At 41.3% G+C, this 27801-nt stretch overlaps 2 protein-coding genes across 2 annotated transcripts in view; one reads left to right on the forward strand and one right to left on the reverse strand.

Moving 5' to 3' along the window:
• The window catches only part of hpse2 (heparanase 2), a 46653-nt gene extending 33121 nt beyond the window's left edge, over positions 1-13532 (reverse strand). The window contains exons 1-3 of the mRNA XM_026353849.1: positions 13111-13532; positions 11037-11191; positions 10174-10335 (exon numbers count right to left, since the gene is read on the reverse strand). Coding sequence (XP_026209634.1) covers positions 10174-10335; positions 11037-11191; positions 13111-13397 — 604 coding nt within the window. The 5' untranslated portion in view covers positions 13398-13532. The remainder of the gene's footprint in view (positions 1-10173; positions 10336-11036; positions 11192-13110) is intronic.
• A 3993-nt stretch (positions 13533-17525) lies between these two features.
• LOC113159870 (metal transporter CNNM1) lies at positions 17526-27422 on the forward strand. The gene is made up of 10 exons (XM_026356833.1): positions 17526-18990; positions 21854-21997; positions 23074-23214; positions 23366-23535; positions 23687-23786; positions 24992-25140; positions 25561-25804; positions 25921-26025; positions 26464-26565; positions 26989-27422. Exons 1-10 carry the CDS (start codon positions 17544-17546, stop codon positions 27066-27068), a joined length of 2682 nt encoding a protein of 893 aa, XP_026212618.1. The 5' UTR covers positions 17526-17543; the 3' UTR covers positions 27069-27422.
• Positions 27423-27801: the final 379 nt, after the last annotated feature.

Below are 27801 nucleotides of genomic sequence, written 5' to 3' on the forward strand. Positions count from 1 at the left end.
CGCTGGCTGCAGCAGACCCTGGGATTCCTACTCTGCCAGGCGAAAGGACCAGGCCAATCCAAGTGAGCCAAACATCTGCTCCTGGTTAGAAGTGTCGGCTCCTGCCATTCACAGCAGACCTTAAAAACTTCAGGGAAAAGGTTTTACTTGGCCTCTTCTTGCCTGGGCCATTGCGAGCAGTCCTGTACGCTCCCTAAGGGAATGGAGGTCTGAGTAAAATACCACCGAAAATTCAATTCCACTTCTCCTGCTTCACTGCACTGACCAGGGCAAATTTCATTTCACACTTATGGACTCATAAAATTCCTTCAACAACCCAGCGCTGCGCCCTGCAGAGCAGAGATCCTTCAGAATCAAACAGCTTCGGAGTAAAATGGGCTTGGAGCAATAAGAGGCCTAAAGTGCATGAAACCCAGTCATGAGCCTGGTCCAATTCTTTCTTTCAACCATTTTCTTTCTTTTATACTTCTTTATTTGTTTCTTTACAAACACATAAACAGCTGGATATTACAGTTAAGACACAAATTAAATATGTTTTAAATGTGTTGCTCTGCCTAAGTGTTGAAAGGCCATAAAATAGTTTACATATTTTCTCTGTCATCTTGTAACCATACATCAGCCAGCATCTAATAAAATCTCCAAATAAAAACCCAAAGCACCAATTAGGGAATAGTTAAGCCAATTAACAAAAAAAAGAAACAAAGAGAGACTTTGGCAAATGAGAAAGAAAACAATTTGGTCACACATCTAACATTAAGCTTCCATTACCCCTCTAATGAGCCAATAAACCTTTCCGAGGTGACTGATCTTAAGATGTAGCCCAACCTCTATCTGTTGTTGGTCTCGGTAAAAGTAGGTTACAATCCTAACAGACCTACAGTAAACTGGCTTCCATATGTGCCCATCCAAGGTTCTAGCACATTTTTAAGACGTACAAATAAACAAATATCCAGGCTGTGTCGGAGATGTGTGTTCTGACAAATTCAAAGAGCCGCCTGATCTGAAAACATCATTTTCACATCAGTAATCTATCTTTTACAACATATTGAAATTCAGAGACGTTCAAGGAGACAATTGTGCTGAAAAATATTGTTTCTTTTTAAGAATTTCACCTGTTTCCTGGATTACATTGTTATGATGTGTTGGAAAGTGGGTTTGCTTGTTATTTGGCTGTTTCTTTGCAAAATCTGTGCTGAATCATTTTCCTGGAAAACAGAATATATTTGATGTACGGGATGGATCAAGGACAATTCACATTATCTCATAAACATTAGTAATAATTAGACTTAGAGTATTTTCCCCATGCATAACTGGGGAATATTCTTCCCCTACAGTTGTGATGATGTAGCAAAGTCGTCTGGTATGACAGGAATCTGAGGGAATAAATCTACCAATTTGTGCAATTTGCAAACTGCCAAAACATTTTGTCAGTGAATAATACACGTTGATCGTGATCTATTTAAATGCAGAAGCACTTCATTATGAGCAACATTTCCTAAACACACTCGTGTGAGTCAGAACATGTCGCATCAATACAAGATTTAATGATTTCTTTCCAACAGTAAACCGGTTTTAACCAACGTTGTTCCATTTTTTTGTCCAACCATGTAGTATTATGTCCTACTGATGATAGCTTTGGGATATGTGAAGACGCTAAGGTGGCACAGAAGATAAAAGAGGAAGAAGAATGAATGATTTCATGCTCATGGATGTAATTGTACCCCCCCCCCCCCCTTTGCTTCCAGAGCTCTGCAGACAACATCTTACGTGCAGAATAATTACGAAGTAGCTTCTTCACATATTCCTCTGAGGCGCATGTTGTTGTTTCATGTGAGGGTCAGAGGTCAAACGCAGCCAGTAGCGATGCTGCTTGAAAAAATAAAGTCTCTTTTTCATCCCTTCAACAAGGAAGGACACGTTTTCTCAATTATTGTCTTGTTGTTTGTTGATTATCTGTAACAGAGTAATATCAAAATATAAACACTGTAGATTATATATGAATACAACCAAGAATTATCTGCGGTGCGCATGGCAAACAATGTGAAATGTGAACGGCTCTGTGTTTCATCACCGAGCTAACTAGAGATTGACTAAATTTTCAAAGTTAGCGACCTTTGGACCCCCCCCCCCCCCTTTATTATAAGATGTTTTCTGTAGAGAGCTCTGAGGATGTTATTTGTGCGTTGAGGCCGTCGAAACTCACAGGTTTGCTCAACCTTGAAGGCGCAGTTTTACACCACAGGTGTCAGCTGGAACTTTAGCTGAGAACATCTCTAAACTGCCAGAACTCTCTGGCTGAATGGAAAAAAAGATTGGCTCTTTGTTGGCCTAACAATGTGTTATTCATCTTTATATTTTGTTCTTTCTTTGCTCTTTTTGCCCCTTTGCTCGCTTCTTTCCCATCTGTCTATTGCTGTTAATTCATTCTTCTCTCCTTCCATCTCTTTTTTCCCCCTCTCTCTCCTCTTTCTAAATCTAACTTTGTTCCCTCTTGCTCTTGTTTTCTCATTTTGAGGGCTGAGTGCTGTGCTGTGAATCTCCAACTCAGCGGGACACCGTGGAGTGATAGATGGCCTCTGACAAGGTCCAACACAATCCAACCAGCCATATGCTCAGAGTGGAAAGAAAAGAGTAGAATTAAAGAGGATTCACAAGTGGCCAAAGGAAAAGCATGCCAAACTCTTTAGCAACATTTTCTTGAGTTTACAATAATTTATGGGTGGTTCTGACACAGTAAGATTAATGTCCTGGTGCTGAAGTGTAGTGTACTGGAGCATTTCCTTTAGTTAGCAAATTTACACATAAGGGATTTTTTTGTAAATACAAGAAAGATGTACTTAACTAGTGAATAATTTAAATTCTAAATTAACTCTAGATACTATGCTAGACAACAAACAGATTTTGGTGGAGGACGGAGGATATTGATGGCTGGTTTGAAAACTGGATAAGCTCAGATACTGTATTTATAGTGTACACTGAAGATAGTTGCATTTCATATAAATAAGAAAATCAGCACTTCTTGCTATCAAATGTACTATAATAAATTAAATTTAAATTGAAAAAATGTGTTCTTTTCATGCTAAAAATCACATTGGTGTAACATCCTTAAACACCAGGTCAAATCACCTCCTTAAAACGTGGTTACAGCTAGTAGTCTCTTACTGGCCCCTGCTTCCAGTACAAACATGACACACACACACACACACACACACACACACAACATATACATATAGACACACACACACACGCATGTGCGCACACACGTATAGGGCAATCTCATAAATTACGGATGACAGCCTGAGAGTCAAATTAAGGAAATAAAATGTGTCTCGCTGGTAATGAAGGAGGCATGTTTCCCCTCAGGATAACAACTTCATCTGGACCCATACAGAGCTGACACACACACCCCACACACACACACACACACAGTGCACAAATTAGAGGTACTAGCAATCCTACTACAGGTCCATCCCATTGGTACAAACTGGCTCTGAGCATTAAGAGAACACAGTGCCATGATTTGAAATTTGACACAAAACGTATGTTTTCTAGAGTTCTGAGGGAAAATGTGGAGGTTGGATGTCATGCCAAACGATCTTAGGAGAGGAAGGACTGCTTTCAAACATTTCCCATGCATCAGGCTATTAAAATGACATTCATTTGCAGGTTGCTGGCACTTGTCTTAGGGCATATTGCAAACACATGGAATTACATGTTATGTCCATCAATGATTTAAACACTCTAGGTATTCTTTAGATCAAGGAAAAACACTTCTGGATGTGTGTAGGCCATGTGGAAAGAGTAAAGAATAAAAAAAGCAGGCAATATGGCAATCAATAGTTTGTCACGCTCATCTTACATTAGTGCTTACTATTGTAAACTGACAGGTATAAGTTTTAAAATAGCATGACTATATTCATAAAATACAAGGTTGTGTTCATTTGAAATGTATTCAGGTTACTGTTTCAACAGAGCTCCTTTGTTGGAAGATATTCTGTGTTACATTTTAAAAAATCCTCCACGTGTGAAACTCTAGTGGTTAAAATGCTGTGCTGCAGGGCATCGATCTCGGTCCAAAGCTTTTTCGCCGTACAGGAAAAATGAGTAATCTCATCACACAAGTTGTTTCAAGAAAGATCCTTATTGAAGATATGTGAACGCTACTTTAAAAGCTGCGCTAAAAATATGCACATGGTTGCCGAGAGACAAATGCAACAGACTAAATCCTTTAAAACCGCAAATGTACGACACTAAAAACTTTCTGCCGAGTTGCTTTTTATTAAAAACATAAAACAAATGAAAATGTCTGGTTTTACACACACAGATACTGTGTCAGTAGATGCGACTGAATTTAAGTCGGTAAGTAGTTATGGTGCAGAAAATCTCTTCATGGTTTAATGTTCAAGTCTACCGACTTCCATAACCATATAACAATTTTATATTTAACATTATGTGCAGGTTTTGAGTTCAGACAAACTCGCGCAACCAATAGGTTTAGGATATCAATTTGTTATGGCTGATTCATGCACAATTGTTGGAAGTTTTCATGAGACTCTGTGATCTGCTTCGAAAACCTTACCACTAGTGTCTTGATTGTGTTGGCATCATTTAATCAACTGTCTCAAATAACATTAACACCAAATCAATGTCAATTTGGAATAAGATGTCCCCATTTAATGGTCTTTTTAAATGTTGATTAATTATCATCACAGATTTCTTTACACAGTTCAGCTTGCTAAGATGCCACTTGTATCACCAGCATCTATGTACTTTTGGCTATAGACCACTGGAATATCTCGTCCTAATCTTACTGAATTTCCATCTCTCGCTCTGTCAATTATTAATAAGTTGAATGCAAAAAAAAATAAAAATTTAGTTAAAACATACAAAATTGTTATCATGCTTTATTTTTAACTGAAATATAAACACAAATATAATTTTAAAAGTGATAGAAGGGACAAACTAGTACTAGTGAGAGAATGGTACAAAAATAAAACCCATTTCTATGCCTTAACATGATCAGTACACACAATCTGTAAAGTGCAACAACGTACCAACACGCTTACATGTTCTTAGTTTTACCTCGTCCTTCCAACATCCACAATGACTGCTCATATCCAATAGTATCATCATTAATATCAACGAATCAATGCACATTAAATCAGTCGTCGCAGTAACAGGCTGCACAGTGTAACAGTGTGAAAACTGGCAGGAGAATCTCATAAAGCTCCAGTCAGCAGTGAGCTGGACAGAAACGGGTACTGAAGCAGCTGCAACACCAAAACTCAGCCGACCACAATTCATGCCTTGTGCTGTGCTGAGTGTGCGCGTGTGTTCACTGAGGGAATTTTAAACAAAGAGATAAGGCAGACATTGGAGAAACAATTCTTCTTCTTCTTCCCTACAAAAGAGGTTCAGCTGAGATTAAGGAAAGAGTGGATAAAAGGCTGGGAGGAGTCATATAGCAGAACTAATAGGAAGAATGGAGCATGTTTCCCACTGTTGCAAGAAAATGTGTTTTGATTTTCAAATGAGTAAAAACAGAAAGTTATAACTAGAGGCCCTCTGACTATAGACAGCTGTGCCAGTTTGTTTTGATGAAAACATTTTCAAGCCATTCACAGATGTTCAGTAAATTCCCCTTTCTGTGCCTGCTCCTAATGTTTGTCTTTCCAGACTTTTAGCCTTCTGCCTCTCCGTACGTCCTGCCTAGTGATTCATAATGCCTTTTGCCAGGGACATAAATTTCACATCAGTCTTCTCTATTACTGTATTACAGTGTGAGTTTCAAACAATGAAATTGATAACTGAGCCAAAGCAAATGTAAAATGTTTTTAATGTCTGTGTTACAATAAATACGGAAGTGTGGATGCATAGTTTTTACAATATAAACGGTAGATTAAAGGGGAGACCACTCTCAGAATAGCTATCAATATATATATATATATATATATACAACAGAATAGGTTCATTTTTAAACTTGTTCGATTCTTACAGTGATAGTTCAGAGATGAAGATCAGCTTTTCTTTCATTCTCCTCTAGGGGAGCGAAGAGTTAAGCAGCTGAAACAGTTGGATCTGGTTAGAGAACAGGATCTGATAGGGGTCAATATTAAGGAGAGAGTTGATAGCAGGTCTGTAATGGACGCCAACTCCAGCCTCTTGCATGAAGGTCAGATGTGTAACATGCCCCCATCATCCAACCCTCGTGATTTGGCCATCATGAATCTACAGTGTCATGTCAGTGCTGGAACACACACTGTGGAGGCCAGCGCATTTGGAGTTCCCTCCAACTTGGCAACAAATGATAATAAAATAAAATCGGGACTCCTATCCATTCTAGCTTGTGCAGCTGCTGAACAGTGCGTAACTGCTACCTCCGCTGAAAATAACAGAGGCTGCTCTGCTGCGCTTCTTATTAAATCAGGGTCACATTTGTTCCATCCACGCTTTTTTGTTGTCTCCTCTTATGTTGCCGTTCTTCTCGTGTTTCTTTTCAGCGAGAGGCTTCTGGCTGTGACTGCTGCACTTCTGTGTCAGTTCAAAGCGAGGGGCTCAGGTATGGGTGACTGATGTATTCTCAGCTATGTTTACTTAAACCTAATAACTGATTAGGCACTGTAAACATTTGTGTCACTTGATACTACACACGTGAGATCAGACTAGGAGAGGAAGTCATGATGTCAGGCTCTGTACCATCAGCCTGATCATGAAGCCACCGTTTGACTCACCTAACATTAAAATTATACTTTTTAATCTGATGCCACGAAACTGAACTTAGCACATTAATAATAATATAACCTCACTGATCATGTGATGTGCTCCCTCCTGGGCCCCTCTGTCAGTTTTTTAAAGACTATCTATTGAAAAGTGTTTCACCTTTTGCAGTGATCTAACCCTAGATTCAACAAGCAGCAGCACAATCAGGTTTACGGCAATAAATAAAAGATAAAGTTAACCCATAACAACCAGCTACTTTTCTACAAGTTGTGATTTCATCTGTAATTATAAATGCACAATAACGCTTCACAGGCACTTACTGATTCTAATGCTGGTTCTTTATTTTGAGTTATAATCATTCCCCATTCACTGCGTCACAAGCAGCTGCAGACCTTACAACTGATAACATCCGATGTTTGACTTTTGCTGCTCCAGTTTCTCTGTTTTGGGAAGATTTTCTTCTTGTCTGTGTTCACTAATATTGATCAGCGGGCTTTAGATGACAAGAATAACACAGTGTAGGAATTCCTAAATAGAGTTGTGTTTATCCTATAGGTCTTAAACACCCGGACAAGACCTTCGAGGTCACAAGTTAAACGGACTGACTGCCTCATTCTCTGAAGTGTCAAATAAACGTGGGACCTTCACATGAAGTCACAATATACACAGCTAAACTAACAGTAAACATGAAAGTGAAATGAGGGAGAAGTGTTAGGAGGTGGAGAAGAAGGAACCGACGGAGGAAGACGAAGAGGGCGAGAGAGAAATGAGGGCGTGAGGGGTATTTTCTCAAGTCAATTTGCCCACTGAATGAGTGTGTTTGTGCACGTGCATGTGTGTGTTATTGATAGCACTAACAAGCCTCAGCCAAAGGTCAGACGGTGGTGAGTGGAAGAGGATGGAGTGAGACTGTTAATGGTCCTGTAAGCACCACCTGCTTTACACACACACACACACACACACACACACAAACACGAGCACGCACACAGTGAATCTTGGCTGATTGCTACCAGACCATATTTAAACACATCCCTCGTGCCCCTCGTTCCTCTCCGCACACAGATGAGAGGTATTTGCACAGATTCCAGTTTACACAACATGCTTAGAGTTCAACTGAGTGTAATAATGAGGCTGTAACGCAAACATGTTCGGGAGATCAGGACGTTTTCAGCTTAAACAGTGCTCGCGCTGGCAACTTATTTCCCCATGTTAATTAGCCCGTGCATGTTAAAGTCCACCAGAGACAACCTGTGGTACCATAAAAAGAAAACAAAAACTCCACCTTCACGGTCTTTTCATTTCCCAGGGGTAGACCTGCAGCTTGTATCTGTGCTCGGAGGAATGAGAGTTTCTGTGAGAACACTTCCCAGTAAATTGGTTTTGGGTAAATAAAGTCCTTCTGCTCTGATAACAACTATGGCACCTGCTCAAAAACAGCATAGCGCCGCTCTCTGTCTCTCAACTCTCCACTCCTACCGCTTAATGGGAACCATCACACAAGGGCTTCATATTTAAAAAAAGACAAAATCCTTCATAGGACAGAAATCAATTAGTAATATGATGCAAAATCATGCAGTATAGGAAAAAAGTCTGAAGTGTTACTGCAGAAATATTCAAATTCACCATATCCCCACCTGTAAATTATAGTGTCTCATATACATTTAAATTTTAGGCCTTTCACTAAAGTGACTTGCTTCAATTATCTGCACGAGAAAACGGCTTAAATGAGACGTGCGTGTTTTATCATTACCATGTTTTGTCAATTTATACTTGACCATGACAACGACCACTGGGAGCCTCTGTTGGCCTCTGTGCTGCAGCAAAACAGAGTCAAGCAGTAGTAACATCCTCTTTGTGACAGGAAACTGCAGGGTTTATGGGAAATGTGGTCTTAATTTCGAGATACATTAGCACTACACCACATGTGTGAGACAGTGGCTAGTTGTCTCGACCGTGGTTTTATTAGATTACAGTGACTTTTACCAAGACTTCACATAGTAATTGTATAATTATGCAAAGCTGGGAAATATAAAGACCACGGCTTTTCATTACTGTAACATATTGCAGTATTGTACATAGTATAGTTTCAATAATGCCGAGCCTTTGTGAAACATCCTTAAGTTCCTGTGGTAACAGAATTAATGACCACGCGGGCAGTGTAACTTTTAGCGCAGCTGCAACACTACAAAATGAATGACGATGGGTGGGATGCTACGTAACTAGGTGACCTGAACTTGTGAACCGATCCTCTCCACACGAGCTGGTCCGAATTCTTCTTTTGTGTATTTGCCTACTTTGATAAATGCTACAAGTCCATATTATGACTGCTGCACTTGAGACTATTTGAAAATACGCAGCTGATGCAGGTTTTGCACATGCGCCTCTATCACTCATACAGAAACACACCGAGGGTTAAAGTGAGCCCTTCTACAAACATGGAGGGCACACTGCAAAACCACTTGTGCAAGTCCACCAGTCCTGTCTATGATGAGCAAACGTATTAATCACACATTCTGGGTTCAATTAAAGTATATTTAATAGATGTATTGGTTTTACACATCTTATTAATGTATTTTCAAAACTCCCGGCCAAACATTTCATTTTCTCTGGATCTAAAGTGAGCGTGGGGTTCTACACATTGCGATATCGAAACCACTATAAAGCTTACATAAGTATGACAAAGCTATTGTCATTGGCTGAGTTGCCAAATTCCAATTATTGTTCCACAAGCTCTTGGACTTTTAAGACTCACTTTCCGGGTGGTTCTCTGTTTTTTGAAAAACTGCGCCCTCCCAAAAAACATACTTCCCTCACCTTTGAGAGAAGATGGGAAGTGTGTGTTTCTTGAATGCAACCCACTAACTAAATAATCTTCTACTGATGCGGAGAACTCTAAAAAACTGTTTACAGTGCTAACTGATCATTTCTGACACTGACTCACTCTTTGTAGGCAAATCACTGAGCAGGTTTGCGGACAACTCCAAAAGCAGCAGTAATTTTAAAAGACAAATCCCTCATTTGCTCCCTTTTTCCTGCAGTGTCTCGTTTCCATCTCAATCACACTAATAGATAAGAAATGCAGCCCACCCAAAATCCCGACTCCAGAGTTCCTTCTGTGGTCAGGTTGTGTTAACTTCAACCAGTGAAACCGTCAGTCCTCTGTTTACTAACTTCTGCTGTTGTACCCTGTATCCATCTCCACATTCCTTCTTTCCAAATTACATTTGTCATTCTGAAAGCTGATGGTTTACATTGGCATGCTTTGAACCTTGCATGCGTGCATCTCGTGCACGTGCACACGCACTTGTGCATGTGCATGCATGAATGTGGAGAACACCCAAAGTCCAGACTGTGTTATGTGAATGTGGAATACATGTTCCAGAGCACATTTCCCTGCATTCGTGGGCGTGCGTGTGCGTGTGTGTGTGTGTGTGTGTGTGTGTGATCTCCTACCTGTTATTGTAATGTTGCTGTAGATGTTGGACAGTTGCTCTTTCAGGAGAACGAGCTGGGTGCTCGCTGCTTTCTCCCTCTGCAGCTCCAACATTATGTCGGGATGGTTGGCCACTTTGCAGCCGTTCTGTTTGTCCAATGCAATGTCACTGCGCACTATATCTGCAAGCCAGCACAGAAGGAAATAACAAATCCATAAAAAATGATTATGTATGCCAAGTTTCAAACACTTCTGTTTAGTTTGTTTAAAATGGTTCTTTGAAAGTAAAGAATTAAACTTATTTAGAATAATACCTAAAACAAGTGTTGCTTCCAGAAACCAGAATCTCTCAAATGTAATGTAACAGAAGATTTTCTGTTTTAAAGAGCACTGGAAAGTAACACAGCCTTTCTTTACTGTTACTCTACAAAGCCACATACACATTCACGCACATATACTGCAAAAACACCATACGTGTTTAGTGCATCATATTCACTCACTGTGTTTTCATTGGTACCCCCTGTTAAATATAGTCTTATACAAAAACACTGGATATTTGTTTCAACTGTTTCAGATATGGTGATATGATTTTTATTCCATTTTCCAATTTTGTTATAGGGAGATGTGCTTCTAATAGTTTGTCTAACCTGTTTTGTAAAGTTGGTTTAGTGGCAGAGGCTTTTTTAAAAAGCACATATTGCAAAGCTTAAAGGACGTGGGGTTTGTACACCCAATTTATTTTGTTGTGCCTAAACTGGCAACTTATAATAATTTACACTGACGCTCTGCAGAAAAAGGAAGACAATATATATTCTGACCTAAATGTGGGCCTGAAAACAACCGAGACTGAGACAAAAAGAAAACGAAAAGAGAATCTCATCACCATCTTCGTAGTTTTTCAGGTAGTAGTCTGGTCCCGGCCCTCTGAACTTGGCAAGGTTCTTCTGGTTGTTGAACTGCAGGAAGTCGCTCCTCTTTCCTCCAAAACGCAGAAAGGCAGGTGACAGGCCGCGCGCCAGGGTCACCAGTCGCTTGGAGCTGCAGACACGCAGGATGGACAGAAACCATTTGAGAGAAGATCATCTACAGAGTCGCCACAGCGCGTCATCCACGCGTATCTGGCCGTGTTGCTTCAGTTTCTAATCACGGCAGCAGAAAGTCGCCCTTTCCTCCCCTGACGCTCGGTCTAGTTTATTTCACAGCTGCAGTCCGGTTCTAAAAGATACAGATCTATGCAAGAAAATGTGCATCAGCAGTAGTAAAGTAGGAAATGTAATTTAAATGTGACGTGATTGCTACAGCATCGCAGGAACCTTTCACGAAACAGCTGCCCTGCGGCCCGAGAAACAGGTAGAAACATCATCTGTCAAACAGTGGAAAAGGCGTCAGGAAGCAGCTGTAGCAGATACACTGCGCCTGCAACCTGAGGTAACCTGAGGGTTAAGACAAAACATGTGTCATGTTTAAAGGATGAAAGGGTTCACGCTATTTTAAAGACGCAGGAGCTCAGCTCAGTAGTGGTCTATCTCCAAAGGCCAACGGATATAAAATGCAGCTTTCTCCATGAGGCTGCTAAAAAAAAAAGTGCCTTTTGCTTATTTTGCGCTGCGTCCTACAGGTAAAAACGTGATTAATTCTCTCTGATAGTAGAAAATATACAAAAAATGTTCATCTCTAATGCATATCAGTCACGTATTAATGTTGGGATTAAAGTAAGCAAAGGTACACGGGGGGGATTTTACGTTACAGCCGACGTGGCACTTGGCTTTAGCGCCCTGAAATAAAAAGACGGAGGCAGCCGACAGGCCTGCAGACGATGAATCTCTGGATTATTGTAACTCAATCAACAATTTCTCATCTTGTAGTAAATGTACACAACATGTAAAGCCTCTGCATAACTTAATAAGCCGACCCAGAACAAGTTTTTTTAAACAAGGCGAGAGATAAATTGTGAAAAAAGATAAAAAGTGGTGTGATAAAACTGAAAATGTAAAAAAGTCCACATACATTTATTTGTCAAATTTAAAAAACGGGGTTTTCTGCTGTCAAGAAAGAATCACACAAGCTAAAATATGCTGTCCTCACGCTTCAGTAAATACTTTACAGTTCATACATGTTTTGTCCAAAGCGAAATAATATTTTTCTCAATAGATCCCGTCTAAAGATTATTTTTGTAAACAAGCAATACTATGATTTAAAACAACAACTACAATATTAAATGAATCCATAGTCACTGTTCTGAGCCAAAAGGTTTAGTATAAATATGAAAATGTTGACAGGTTGTTTTGCCAAGTTTTGCATTTTAAACTGTCATGTTTCATAATTCATTGTCAAATCCTGGGCTCGATGCCTGAGTGTCTCCAGTGAGCTTTATGACTGATCTGAGAAATGCACTGAAGCTGATATAATAAATAAATAAATACTGAATAAAAATCTGTCTATATATATATATATATATATATATATATATATATATATATATATATATATATATATATATATATATATATATATATGGCTGACATTTGATCCAAGTAAATGTTGTTTTTAATAGTTTTATAGAAACAAAAATAAAACCTTAAACATATATTAACAACTAGTGCAACTAGTGAAATGTACTAAACTAGACTAATGTTAATAAGTTTACTGTAAACTTTATTTACATTGTAACAGCCATAACCTCGAATTAGTAGCTTTTGAAGCAACGCTTAGCTCCATCGTCGCCATATTAAATTATGTGTTAGGATTGGACTTTACCAGTCTTGATGAAAATCATCCAGTAATATGGATCATCGAACCACTTGGTGCCATGAGTAAAGAGAGAACTTTGTGGCTCACACATTGACAATTTAGACAACGTGGCTGCGTGCGTAATGAATAGGAGACCCACCATCCGTATCACAAGTGGACTGCGAGTCAGATCGATGTTGCTGAAAAGCAATAAAACTCTTTGGTACCTCAGAAAGTCCAGCCAGCCGTCTTTGATGATCGAGGGGTCCAGCTGCAAAGAAAGGAAGTTGTCGTTGAGGACTCTGATCGGACTGCGGGTGTTGACATCCAGGAGGATCAGCGTTCTCTCCATGAAGCCTTGTCGCCTTCCACTGGCTGCGGGTCTCTGGTACGCAGAGGAAGAAGTAGAAGAAGAAGAGTAGGAGGAAGAGAGCACCGACTGCACTACCAAAGTAGCCAGAGATGCCAGCCACAGGGAGGACCATGGGAATACGCACGGTGATGATTTGGGCATCTTCTTGGTTTGGAGTGCAGGAGAATCGGTGCGCGTAATGAGGCTTAAATGTGACAATGGGGGGGAAACAGTTCAACTCTGTTGCCTCGAAGTTCGATGGTGGTTCTTTACGTTAGTCTCATCGATCTGGAGCTGTCTTCCTGTCTAGCTGTCTCACCCCCTCTGCCCCCCGCCCCTCTGAGTATTTTTTGGGAGCTGCTCACAAGAGCGCACGCCCCGAGCCAGCCTTCCCGGTGGTGAGAGCCAGAATCTGAGAGGAGGAGAGGAGGCAGCACCGCCCCTCTAAGGTTCTTTGAGGTATGAGTACAAACCGCTCACAAGTATCTTCCTCGGCTCGTGGGGCTAAAAAGTTAGTCTTAAAAGGCACGAGCACGTTGTATTCTAAAAACTGACGATGTTAAGCTGTAAGATGGAAGAAGTTTTTCTTAAATCGTGTGTGAAATAGTGCAGAAAACGACTTATAATTTTGTAGAAAAGCAAAGTAAAATTCAGCAATAAAGTGAAACTAAAATAATGTCTAGTATCAGCAAATAGCTGCGCGTGTACACATGTTCATGGTCCGTTATGATGATGAAGAATATGCTGGATGAGTTAAATAAGCCAAGCGGGCCGACGCGCAGACTTTTCCTTGATTAAAGCTAAGAATCTGTCAAATATGAAAATATTAGTTTGAAGAAAACATGATTGAAAGTAAAACAGGTAATGTTCCTATGTGAACATGAGAGAACACGAGAACACTAGAACATGCTTATGATGCAAATAAAGACTGCGCAAAGACCTGTCCGTGGATGTTACATTTACCTAAGCTCTTATATCAGCGCCTTACGTTCATTTGATTGGCACAATACGCATCAAACTAAGGAGCAATCAGTGATTAAAGGTCAGGTCTACATGGTTGTCTGCACGTTTTAAATTAAATATACAAAGAAATGGGTGTTTTACAGGCCTACAAGAATCCCCATGCTACACAGATCAAGAGGACCAACAGAGGCCTGCTGCAGAACTAGAAAGGATTCAGCCTCATCCACGGAATGTTTCATGTTCAGTGGCAGCACATTTTTGGACACTGATGGCATTTAGAGATGGCAACTTAAACATTTTGGCCCCTTTTCAAAAACATTCAAAACCAATTGTGGATTTAAGATCTTACACATGGAGCTCACCTATAAACTCTTTATATGCCTTTTCTCTCCAGATGTTCTTGGAGCCCGGTGAGCAAAAAAAAAAAAAACAAAAAAAAAAAACCAGTCCAAAGACTCATCAGCGTGACGAGATGTGGTCGTTTAAGGACACCGCTGTCTCACAGATGAGCAGCAAACTACACAAGAAGAAAGTGTACCGGCTAAATCCCGTTTGGATGTTTTTATCCAGGCTTACAACGCGTCCTCACGAATGCACCAAACCGCCAAATTATCCAAGGTGTTGATGTTTCAGGTTTTACGCTCGAAGGTTCCTATTAAACGCATCAAAGGGACCCAGCAGCCTGTGTTCAGCAGTGACGCATGTGCAAAAAAATGCTCTGTTAATTCTGTTAATGTGAAAAGGCTACGTGTGCAGCTCAGGGTGACTCCTGAGCGTCGGATCCTCACATGTTCCGTACCGTTGATTTGTTTCTTTGTCCGACCTATTGTGAGACATCGCCATGCGAAAGGTCTGCTTCATGTTGTCATTTTGGCCGCAGCAAGACATCATAGTTAACATGTGGCTTCAATATAACCAAAGTTTATGTTTTCAAAAGAAAGATTTTTTAGCTTTTATAGATTTACATAGGCTAAGAGTTCTTGACTTATAGCTCTTATATATTAAACTGTGTGCTGTGGGACATCTAACATGTCATAGTTAGAGATTTAGTGATGTTTTCCTAACAAAGCTCAAAGAAACTTTACACTAACTAAACATCAATAGAATTAGAAATTCCAAGAGGAAATTGTGACCATGGTGGGTTAATGTGTTTCTCAGGACTGTTCCCTGTACTATATTCTTTTTATTGCTTCACTGTGAAAATTGCGCCTACTTTATAAGGATGACCTCTTTTGCTGACAACATTGGATAGAAATGTTCAAATGAAAGTATTTTTATTGGTTTTCCGCATTTCTGAGGCTCAGATTGAAGCTAAATCAAAACAGCACCACGGCTCCTCCACACACACCCGGCTCCTCAGCAGATGGAGAATATACAGCAAGGGCGTCAGTTTCTTCACGGATAACTTCAGACTAGATTGAGACAATAATCCATCCCAACAGCATATTTAGAATAAAATGTCTTAATTGAACGAAAATAGCGACCTGTGGGAAAACAATGCATTTGCAGCATCACAAGTAAAACAGTTCTTCAAACACGCATTTGGCCTAAAGATTCAGATGGTGCGTTCGTGGCACCAACCTGTCTATAGGGAAACGGTTCCAACTGCTCCTTCTGTGTATCGACTTCATGACGTGTTGTTTAGAAAATATTATTGTTATCAGGTCTAAACGTTTTATGTATTATAGCTTTTTCTTTTATGTTAAATGTACCCACGGTCTTTTTTTTTTGTTTTTGTTTTTGCTGATATATAATTTGGATAGCTACTGTAATACAAGGCGTGTGGATGCTTGCAGCACACAGAAAGATAAAACACTTTATTGTAGTGGAACATCCGACCCGGTCTTAGTAACTTCAAAAAGTGAAACACGTTTTGTCAAATGATCCGTGGAGCTTCTCCAGTGAATTTTCGTTTGGAAATGAACTATTGATTGTGTGTCACTGTGTGTTTCAGTTATGTTTTTTTAACTTTTGACAACATTTATATATCGAGAAAAATAATATTTTAAATGAGAGTTTCATATTTTAAATGGGGGGGTTTATTTCTTTCTTTCTTTTTATCTTTAAAAATCCCACATTTTTTAAGTTCGATTTTCAAACAAGCAAATGAACAAGTTAAGTTATCTGAGCTTTTGAAATGGGATCAATCCGATGTTACGGGGTGGGTTTCCTGTTTTCTTATAGGTTATATTTTCGCATTCCGATGAAATGTGCAGTGAAAAGTTGAATTATAAGCGGGTTAATCCTTTTTTTGATTTCCATTTGTGGAGCTCGGAACTTAGATTGTTCTGTTCTTTCCTGTAAAGTCTTTTTTTTTTTTTTTTTTACTACAGTGTTGCTTTAAGTGTGTGACTGATGGAAAGCAGAGACTGTGTTTAAGTGTTTAATACTGCAGGACACTGTTCTCACCTTCAGCTCCCTACCTCATAAAAACTGGCACACTCTTCAAACTTAAGTGCATGAGGCTTTTTTTTTACTATATTTCAAAGACAACAACCACCAAGTATAATAATAATAATAATAATAATAATAATAATAATAATAATAATAATAATAATAATAATAATAATAATAGCAGCAGCAACAACATCATTGTCCCAGTCGTCATATGGGATCATTTATGTAAGTACTTAGCTGACCCTGTTTAATTCATTTTGCTGCCTCGTCTCGTTCTCCTAATAATAGATGGGTCTTTATGTTTAATATAATCCACAGGACATAAGAGTTTAATGCGATGTTCCCCTTTGAAGCTTCGGGATCAAAATGGATTCTTCAGACGCGCGTTGACATATCGGATTTATTAGAAATGATTTCATTTCTTAGAGATCGCGGATTCTGATAACAGGGCTGCTTTACGACAGAGATAAATCAACACTCTCTTGTCTGTGCGTCTTTAAGCTTTGAAAGCTACTAAGTGGAGTCGTTTTGGGGACGTGCTGCACCGAAGCAGACGACAACGCCGCCATCTAGTGGATATTTTAAAACATGAGTAAAATATGAAAGATGACTTCACAAGCACTCCACGTTTGTGCTTTGACGTTTATCCTTTTAAATGTTTTCTATGTTTGCGTTGTTTGACTTATGGTGCATCACAATAATCATTCACGATTGGGCATTTCCTGCCTGCTATTTTTAGAAAACAGCACAAAGCAAACGAGACAGGCCTACGTCACGGTTGTCATGTATATTTAAGGACTCTGGTGCCCCCCTCCTCTCGCTCTCTCTTCCTCTATTTGTGCCATACTCATCCTCTTCTTCGCGGATATGGCCACCCAGCTGCTCCGTCCATCCCATCTGCGGACCACGTGACCCAGCTCTCCCGTGTCCTTCAGTGGTTCATTCAGCATGATGGCTGCGGATGCTGCGGATGCTCTCTGCTGCATCCCGCATCTGCGCCGGCTCTCTCTCATCCTTCTCGCCGTCACCCTCTCCTCTCTGCCAGCGCCGACAGCGGCGCTGCTCGGTGTCCGGCCGGAAGACACCCAGAGCGGAGAGTTGTCCGTGCAGGATGGGATACTAAGAGCTACGGAGGGCACTCGCTTCATACTGAGGGTTTACTACTCCACATCCCCAGATGCAGAGCATCCCAACAGCTTGAACCTCACAGGCAGACCTGACTCCACTCCTACCGCTCCGTGGATCGCGTTTATAGAGGAACCAGATCGGGACAACGGAGACACGGAAAGGCGGCTCCGCTTCAAGGGGAACCCATGCGAAGAGGAGAACGCCCGGAGCTCTGACATCGAGCTGCTGGGCTCCTTCAGATCCAGCTCAAGTCACAACTCAGTTTTGGTGGAGCTGCTCGCCAAAGACCTGCGCAGAGGCGAGGTGATCAAATATTATTCCATGTGCGCGTTTGATGGAGTTAAATGGGAGCACTTCAGCACCAAAGACTTCTGGCTGGCGGTGGAGGAGAGACCTGCAGAGGCGGATGTTTGGCTCCAGGCAGGTGTCTCTATACTCTTGCTGGGACTGTCTGCGCTCTGCAGCGGTCTGAACATCAGCATGCTGGCTCTGGACCCCGTAGAGCTGCGGGTCCTGCAGAACAGTGGCACGGAGAAGGAGCAGAAATACGCACATAAAATAGAGTCGGTGCGTAAACATGGGAACTACATCCTTTGCACTGTGGTGCTGGGTAACGTGCTTACAAACACGTGCTTTGTGGTGTGGATGTGTCAGATTTTAGGAATGACAGCTCTCTCGACTGCCTCGTGTACTTTCGGGATCTTCTTTATTGGCGAGATTTTACCTCACTCTGTGGCGTCGAGGCACAGTCTTGCCATCGCCTCCAAGACCCTCTGCGCAACCCGCCTGCTGATGTTGGTGTTTTTCCCCATCGCCTACCCAGTCTCCAAGATACTAGACATCATGCTGCACCAAGAGATCAGTAACTTCTACACCAGGGAGAAGTTGGTGGCCATGCTGCGCGTCACAGATCCATACCACGACCTGGTCAAAGAGGAGCTCAACATCATCCAGGGAGCCCTGGAACTGAGGTCCAAGACGGTAGAGGATGTGCTGACCCCGCTGTCTGACTGCTACATGTTGTCGTCGGACGCCGTGCTGGATTTCTGCACCATGTCCGACGTGATGCAGAGCGGTTTCACCCGGATCCCAGTTTACGAGAATGAGAGGTCCAACATCGTGGACATCCTCTTTGTCAAAGACTTGGCCTTCGTGGATCCTGACGATTGCACTCCTCTGAAAACAATCACGCAGTTTTACAAGCATCCCATGCACTGCGTGTTCAATGACACTAAGCTGGATGTGATGCTTGAGGAATTCAAGAGAGGTACGTCCAAACTTATAACTTAGAAGTAAGAAGCCATGAGTGTGTGAGGCCCCAAATGTTTTGGCAGACTCAAGGCTACCTCCTCCCACCTAGGAGTTCAGTGTCCTTTGAAGTGACTGTGCAGTGGTTTAAAAGTTTTCAGTGCAGCAGTCAATGTACACATCAGTCCACTGGCTCCTAGTAAAGCCCTTTGATCCCCAGAGCAGTGAGAGCCATATGTGAAATTGAATCCAGTGTCACACAGTCAGTGTGGTTCAACCAGAGGTCAGAGGCTACCAAGGACTGGAGTGGGTTATCTCTCTAATTTATGAGTAAAAGTCATTTTCCCATGACAGCACTGTGAACTTTATCCCCCCCCCCCCCCCCCCCCCCCCCACCACCACCCTGTCTGCTCCCATTTCTACATGTGTACCAGTTATTAGAGCTACAGTCTAATGTAACATTGAAGTGTTTTAAAAAGGAATTTAGCAAGACTGTGCCATCACTGGAATAGAGGTAGAGGCGATGAATCCAGTCACATCACACACGTCTTTTGTCGGGTAAGTGTCTTTGCTGATAAGTGAATTCACAGCATTGAAGTCCCCCTCTCATACATGCACAGTGATAGCATCTGTTCACTGGTAAGCAAAAGTGTGTCACCTCTCTCCGGGGACCTTGTTCAGTCTCCATGATAACACACTGAATGCGATTCGGATTCAATGTTATGAGAAGCAAACAGTTCAAACTGCTCTCCTGATCACATCGGAAGGTAAAATGGACACTTACAGCACGAGAGGCAGTTAAGTTACAATTTAATTTATAGGTTTAAAAGGTGGATACAAAGATTTAAATCAGTTTCATGACGAAGAAATCTCAATAGATGTCAGTGTGGAACAGCAGGACAGCAGAGTGTGAAAGGGGACAGAGTGGTGACGTGTGGTCATGAATTACATTCCAATTCCTCTTGTCCCGGATTAGAAATGATAGCTTTATTATGACACAAGTCACCCGCTGGCTCGGTCCTGACTTTGCGTTTCTGTGTGCTTCCATGTTGCTGGAATGTTATTCTAAAATAAAATGCCAAGGCAAAGTCAAACTTCACCTTTAAATTGTCTGCGTGCACCGAATAGTCAGCTCCCAGTGACTTTGAAGCGTCTTCAAAGTTCAGTGTAGGTCATCGCCGTTCAAGCCTGCCGAGCAACCATGAAAAATTCAGCACTAACCTTTCCCTTCCCCACTCGCCTCCTTCCTACTTTGCTCTCACGGATAGAAAGACTCCTGCTGTTCAGGAAGCCAGGCTGGGAGCTGTAAAGACGTCTCGTTGAGAAGGGTGATGGGCAGGGATGAGGTCTGTGTTAGGGGAAAAGGAAAGGAAATGTCACCAGTGATGTAAGAAATTAGAGAGAGGGCTGCAGATATACAGTGAGATTTCATGCTATAAAATTGAATGTGCGTCACAAAAAGCTGCCATAAGTCTTAACATCCTGTATATCATAATAAACATGTGCATATTAATAGTGACCGTGGTCGTTAAAGCCACGTGTCTAAGTTGTTACCTGCATACACAATTTCCTTTCTATTGTACTGTATGGCTGTAGTGTTTGCAGAAATCACTGTCAATTAACACTCGTATATAAAAACATATTACGAGGGATTTAAAACAATAAATGGAGTTCAAACATAGACTGGAGGAGCCTGGAAAACTGGTTAAGCAGAAACATTCTCAAAGGGGGCATCTATGGTAGACCCAGTTTTGCTCCAGGCATGTGCGTCTGCGTGAGTCTGGGAAGTGTGTGCCACTCTGCAAGAGTGTTATGTAACATGTGAATGATGTAATGCAGTGCCTGGGCACATCAGCGGCTGAGGGCAAATCCACGTCTGATTTACCTGAACTCTTCAGACAAGCTGACCTGAGCGCAAACCTCAACCTCAGCCTCATGTTTGGCAACGACTGCCTAGTCAGTCAATCAGCATTTATTTATTTATTTATTTGTTTGTCCCAGTGGATTAAAACATTTGATCCATTTTATCCCTTGGCAGTAATCCCCTAAATCAGACCATCTCATATGAGCCTCTGATTTGTTCAAAGTAAGGTTGGAGACAGTTTGTTTCCCCGATGTCTGTGTTCCAGAGACATTATACATTTGGTTAGATAACTTGTTTGGTCTAATACTTTAAGTAAAATTGATTTTTAGACATATAAAACATATATATATATATATATAGTACACTCATATTTTGTTAATGTGTTCATGGCAGTTTTCCCCATAACTCTCTCCTTGTCACTTCTCTCCTTGACTTCTTGTCACATTTGCTTTATCAACTCTTTCCAGAGATGCTGTTGGCTAGCTGTGTCACTGTATCTGGCAGGCTTGTCATGTTCAGCCAAACACTGAGTGGGAGCGCTGGGTCTGCTCACGGATGTGTAAAGTGTGTGTGTGTGCATTCTGCGTATTGTATGTGTGTTTACAGGGGTGGCAGCAGCATGGGCAGTTTAGTCAGCAGATGCAAGCATCCCAGACTGATTGCATAATCTCCGTGTTTATGTAAGGGGCGAAGTCTTCCAAACTGTCAAAGTGTCTCCAGACTAATCCCCCATTGCACACTTACTACTCGACTGAGTCACACACACATACACTGGGGCAACCCCGACACTGAAATCATTTCATATTGTTAAATCTCCCCTGTGTTTACGGCCTCTGCGCTCTGGTTGCTCTATCAGTGTTGATTTTCATCTTGACTGCACAGATCCAGTTGGAGGCTGTTGACTCGCGTTATTTTTATCCAGTGACGTTGCCTCTCAACCCGTTGCCCGAGCGGTTTTCAACATGAGCTCACATTTTGAAAAACTGTCGTGCTTTCTTTCCCTCTCTGATGAATGCAGGTAAATCCCACCTGGCTGTGGTGCAGAGGGTGAACAGTGAGGGGGAGGGAGACCCCTTTTATGAAGTGATGGGCATCGTCACCCTGGAGGACGTCATAGAAGAGATCATCAAGTCTGAGATTGTGGATGAGACAGACCTGTATAGTATGTATGATGCACGAACGCGCTGATTATGAAACTTTGAGTTTTGAAAATCACTGTTGCGTTAGCTGTGAATCAATTTTCCAGCTCCCACACTGAATAGATTTTGTCCTTGTCATAGCAGCTGGCAGCCTGTTTAACTCTGTGGTGAACAACATGGCTGGAAAAGGCTCATTTCAAAAGCATATTTTATTTAGGGATGTTAGTACAATGGTAGTATGAATAGAAAATTACGATTTGCATTCTCTGCCATCTGCTCTTCTGTTTTCTCATTAAACTATAGATCTGACCTTCTCCTCCCTGTTGGCCACAGCTCCTCCATGATGCATAATTAAATAATGTGAATTAATGGCCCAGTCTCACAGATAATCACCATAATCCACTTTAATTGGCTGGAAAGACTCTCTGCAAAGAGGATTCAAACAGCACACTCCCTTCATTTCATATTTAATCTTATTTTGTACTTTCTTTTCACTCACTGCATTTTGCTATTTGCTTGCCACAGTTAGAGAAAGAAAATCACTTTAATTATAATCTTCCAAAAAAAAAAAAAAAAAAAAAAACAGCTCCCAGAAGATAGAACAAAACATTGTGTAGCGTGTAACCATTTTAATTACATACAGAGTGTGTGAGTCTCTGTCATGGGTGCACTTGTGTGGGAGTTCATAAACTCTGGGCTTCTTATGTGTCTAGGTTTGCATATTTTTGTGTGCGTATTCTTTATATATCACAAACCAACTAATTGCAACTGACATTGCACTTCAGGCATTTATAGCACAAGCTGTTACTGGTGCAGTTAAAATGTATGTTTAAAAAAGGGAATCAGAGACGTATTTGCACATACTGGAACTTCGTGTTTATGTATTTAAGTTTCATACACTTAAGTCTAAAAGTTGCATCCACCAATGAGGTATCTCAAAGTAGTTACTAAATTGTCATACTGCTTAGTCTGAGCATTGAAAGAGTAATACTTTTTCCTCCCTTTGCCATTAACAGACCATAAACAGACATAAAATGTGACATTTGCACCGCGCAGTATAACGTGCACTTCAAATGATTTGTAAACTGTGTATCCACAGCTGACAATCGGACAAAAAGGAGGGTATCCAACCATGAGAGGAAACAGCAGGACTTTTCTATTTTCAAAGTGTCCGAAAATGAGCTGAAGGTGAAGATCTCCCCCCAGCTGCTGCTTGCAACGCACCGCTTTTTAGCTACAGGTAACATTACATGTTGCTTTTATGTAGCCGATATGTGCATTTACTGTGGGCTGCACATGGAGGACTGAAGGATAAAATGTAATAGGACATGTTGTCCCTTCTTCTTTCTGCTGTTTTGGTGTGTTTGCATTTAAATGCTTCTATCTTGTAGAGGTGGAGCCCTTTAGGCCATGTCACCTGTCAGAGAAGATCTTGCTGCGTCTCATTAAACATCCCAGCGTTGTGCAGGAACTCAAGTTCAATCCCAAAAACAAACACGCTCCTCAACACTATCTCTTCCAGAGGAACAAACCTGTCGACTACTTTGTCCTCATCCTGCAGGTAAATCCCAAACTGACAACACGACTGTGAGTTGCAGAACTTTTTTCTTTTTCTTATCTTAGGGTTCATTAGATAGGTAATCAATGAAGTATTCACACCATAGAGCTCAGCCCTAATGCATCTGCAGTAAATGGCTGTGTTGACATTGCAGGGACGTGTGGAAGTAGAGATAGGAAAGGAGGCTCTCCGCTTTGAAAATGGAGCATTTTCCTATTATGGCATGCCAGCACTCATCCCACCCCTGCCTATTGGTAAGTAAGCACACACGAGGCAATATAGATCAATAATTCAACAGCACTTCAAAAGGGAATAATGATGACAACACAGCAGTAATAATCATACCACTAAGGCAGCAGTGCTGGTAATGGAAGTGTTTCTACAGTCTAAATCCCAGCTAGTGTCTGCGTAGTATCAGCCTGAGAGAGCAGCAGCAGCAGCAGCCGTGGGAAGTGAGTAATTAAAAGAAGTGATTTCAGAGAATTTCCCAGCGGAAAGGACACGACCTGCACAGGATTAGATGGAATCCAGCTAAAACTGCAGAGCAAGCAGTAAGCCTCTTCTTGTGGGTGTGTGATATTTAGAGTAGGCTATTTGGAAGACTCCATTAAATATTTTCAGATATTTAAACATTGGCAAATCCCTCATCTGCATTTTTCTGAATAAATCCAGAAATTCTTCTTAAAAAGCTGCAGAAGTGCTTCACAATAAAAGCTGTTTCTACTGTTTGTACATCGCTCTCTCTCTCTCTCTCTCTCTCTCTCTCTCTGAGTCATTGCTTCTCAGTGGTCTTGACAAGAATAGCATTACTTGCCACTTAGCCAGGAAGAGCTTCATTCAAAACCATGTAGAATAGGTCAATGGAAAGGACTTACTTAACAAAATACACACATATTCATATTTTAAAAGTGTGTTCACTAGGGAATCTGCTGACTCAGATATTTTTGGCACCTTGGAAGTTACATTTTAGCATTATAGTAAAGATTGTAATAAGCTGGTCTGTAAAGTAATTGTGTGCGGTACATTTTTAGGAGTCTAGGCTACATTCGACTGTATCACTCCAGTGTGACAGTAGACTCCTATAGTTTAATTTAATAAAAGGAGCTTTACACTGAGCATGTTCATTTACTTGAACTAAAATAAACACACACACACACACACACACACAGTGAAGGAAATACTAAATGTAAGTGCAAAATTAAGGAAGCATGCAAGTGCTGAAGGATGTTGTTCAACTTATTTTAATGACTTAACTTATTGTATTTAGGGTCCTTTTCCTTAATAACAGGTAATTATACAGTTTGGGGAAGTCAGGTTTTGGAAATAGCAGAAAAAGTCAAAGCAAGAACTGCAGTTCATGTAACTATATTGATCTTCCAGCAAGTTTGCATTAGACAGTTTTTCATGAAACATTGTTGATGCATGAAATTCACAACTTTTCTTCTTCTGTTCTTTTCAGGCCAAAGGTATAGTTCTCGGGGCAGTGGTCTGAACCAATCAGATTCTTTGCTGAGTGGAGGTAGCGTCGGTCAGCTCACCACAGGAGGAGGGGGGGTCTATTTACCAGACTACTCAGTTCGACAACTCACAGACCTGCAGATCATCAAGGTTACAAACAGAAACACGCCACAGCAACATACGGAACAAAAATCAACCTCTGCAGTTTTACCCTCAATTAAATGTTGAATTTCCTGCACACTCCAGGTGAAACTGGGAGCACAAGCAAACAACTGCACATTTAAGCCCCCTGTATTTAATCTCGGAAAGCCCCAAAAATGCTTACTCCTCCTCTGCTGCTGTGTTTGCCTTTGATATGTGCTGATCCTTGATTCTGACTGAACACAGACATCCTGTCTAATTCTGCCTTCTATACACCCTCGTCCCTTTAATCACTGGGGATAATTGAGCTCCAAACATGAAAAATATTTGCCTTAAATAATGGATGTGCCCTCTCACTTCACCTCCCCTCTTACTCCTGTAGCACAGATCAGATGCTGACGATATATCCTGCTCTCAATGTCTTCACAGATCACTAGGAATCACTACCAGAACGCCCTAACGGCCACCAGGATGGACAGCTCCCCTCAGACACCAGACCCAGTGGATCCCGATGCTAAGGGGAGGTCTCAGATCCCAGAGGCTCGCTCGCACAGCATCGCCCTCCCCCTCACACACACGCACACTCGGCTGGGTCTGGCACGCCTTGCACATCTCCATCCCCACGGTGGCCTTCGCAGCACCTCTCAGCTCAATGAGCGAAACCGTATCGTTCGTAAGTGTGGATCCCTCAGACCATCTGACCCATGCTGTGCAGTTTGTGTGTTCGAGTCTTTTAGACAGGTCACTACTGGCTCTTCAGGTCAGCTTTGTGTAATTCTTTCTCTACAGGCAGTAAATCTGATGGACAGAGAAGTCCAAATGATACTGTGTTCCTTCGAATGGATGAGATCCCCTACATCCACGAGGACCGACCAGACAATTATGGAGAGAATGGTGAGTGTCACTCAAAGCATTTTGATTAGATCACGAATTGTAAACTCTTCCTCAATGAAAAAGAGTGCTGAGTACTTTCCTTTCAAAATGTTTCAGGCAGTAGAATTAAATCATATTGAAGAATTTCATTGCAAGAGTCTCAGAAGAGATCTTGACACAAAGGCTTTTATGTATGGCGAGACTAGGAAATAAAATACTTTTCCTCTCGAAAATTGAAATCACACGAATTAAACAACAACTTTTCTCAGTGCACTTAAGATTGTAAGTAGCATAATCAGTAGTAGTAACACGAAGAAGACACGAACGTTTTGTGACTTCACAATTCTTAGGGTGTCACATGTCAGTGTTTTTCGAAAGCTGTCACTTCTCACTTTCATACTTGTCATTTCTGCTGTATCCCTTCTGTCTTACTCTATTCTCTTAAACGCTCTCTTTCAGATGTGCCTACAGAGTCTCAGCCATCTACCTCTCCCTTCATCAGCTCTCTGTCTCTGTCCAGCTCAGAAGAGAACATTGGAAAGAAGCTTTTGCGTAAACTGAGTGAGTGAGCCATTTGTCATGAACACTGATGCGGCGGCAGCACGCCCACACAAACCATCAGATGTGCCCAAAGTTTTGTATCAGACGTAGCAACCTGCTGTGGGTATCTTAGCAACAGGTGATGTGTCGTGTCCTTTGCTGCAACCTACTCCTTCCTGCTGAGCAAATTCTCCAGATGCAACTGTCCTTCTTGACTCAGACACGATATGACTCATCTGTTTCTTATTTATTTAAGTGAGGTGTTAGCTGCGCTATTTTGGAGTTAATGGCAAATGTAGTTTAAAAACACTCTAGTAAGTTGCTTTTATTCACAGTTAAACAAATGTGAACATGACAAAAGCAAGAGAGAAGTGATGCCGTTGCAGCTACAGGCAGGTATTTTTACCAGCACAGACTTTTCAGCATGTTCTCCTCGGTTTCTAGGTAACAAGAGGAGGAAAAAGTCTCGAGAAGGAGAGAAGAGTTTGGAGGAAGGCTCAGAGCAACCACCAGTGACGAGTTAGCACAGTGACACTGAGGAAGAGGCATGAAGCGCACACCTTCTTCCTCTTTATCATTCACTGGGAATCCTCACAAGACAATCACCCCTTCACAGACGCCCTCTTTCCAAGCCAGTTACGTCTGCTGTAGCCACTGATAATACTCAGGTCCCCACTGCCACACTCAGCCCAACATCTGCCTGACTTCACACCCTAAAATCATGAATAGGTCTAGGCCACTGATGGTCCAACAGCATTGGACAAATCTAAACCAGCCTTACACTGGACTGTATGGATCTGCGGGTTTTAATCAAATGTTGCGTAGTTCTGTTCATAATTTTAACATGTAATCGTCTTATTTACGCCATGATGTGTTACTTAAACAGTAGCATAGCTTGTCATTTGATTTGAACTCTACAAGATCTCTGAATATGGAGAAACCCAACAAAGTCCTTTAATCATGTCTGAGCCACCTTTGACCTTCTACTTGATCAACAATTGATAAAGAGTATTTATTATTTGTTTGTTATTACGAGTCAGTTCCCACAAACTTGGGAACTGCCCAGGGAACTGTCCAAATGTTGCCATAAGGGGACCACCTATTGCCACCACAAGCCAACACACTAGCCATTGGCTAAAAAGAAAAAGCCACTAGACAAGAGCACATTTTTTAATTGCATTTTTATATCAGATGAAAATAAGTATTTAAAATAAGCCATATATTAAATCTGAACTTGAATGACTATGTATTGTACAC

Source organism: Anabas testudineus, chromosome 15, assembly GCF_900324465.2.
Source record: "Anabas testudineus chromosome 15, fAnaTes1.2, whole genome shotgun sequence".
Lineage (NCBI taxonomy): Eukaryota > Metazoa > Chordata > Actinopteri > Anabantiformes > Anabantidae > Anabas > Anabas testudineus.

Bases quoted from the DNA above. Each gene is read 5' to 3' on its own strand.
- LOC113159870 (XM_026356833.1), top strand. From the start codon at position 17,544: ATGATGGCTGCGGATGCTGCGGATGCTCTCTGCTGCATCCCGCATCTG. The intron at 21,998-23,073 runs GTATGTATGATG...GTGTATCCACAG, and splicing joins GGATGAGACAGACCTGTATA to CTGACAATCGGACAAAAAGG. The intron at 23,536-23,686 runs GTAAATCCCAAA...TTGACATTGCAG, and splicing joins ACTTTGTCCTCATCCTGCAG to GGACGTGTGGAAGTAGAGAT.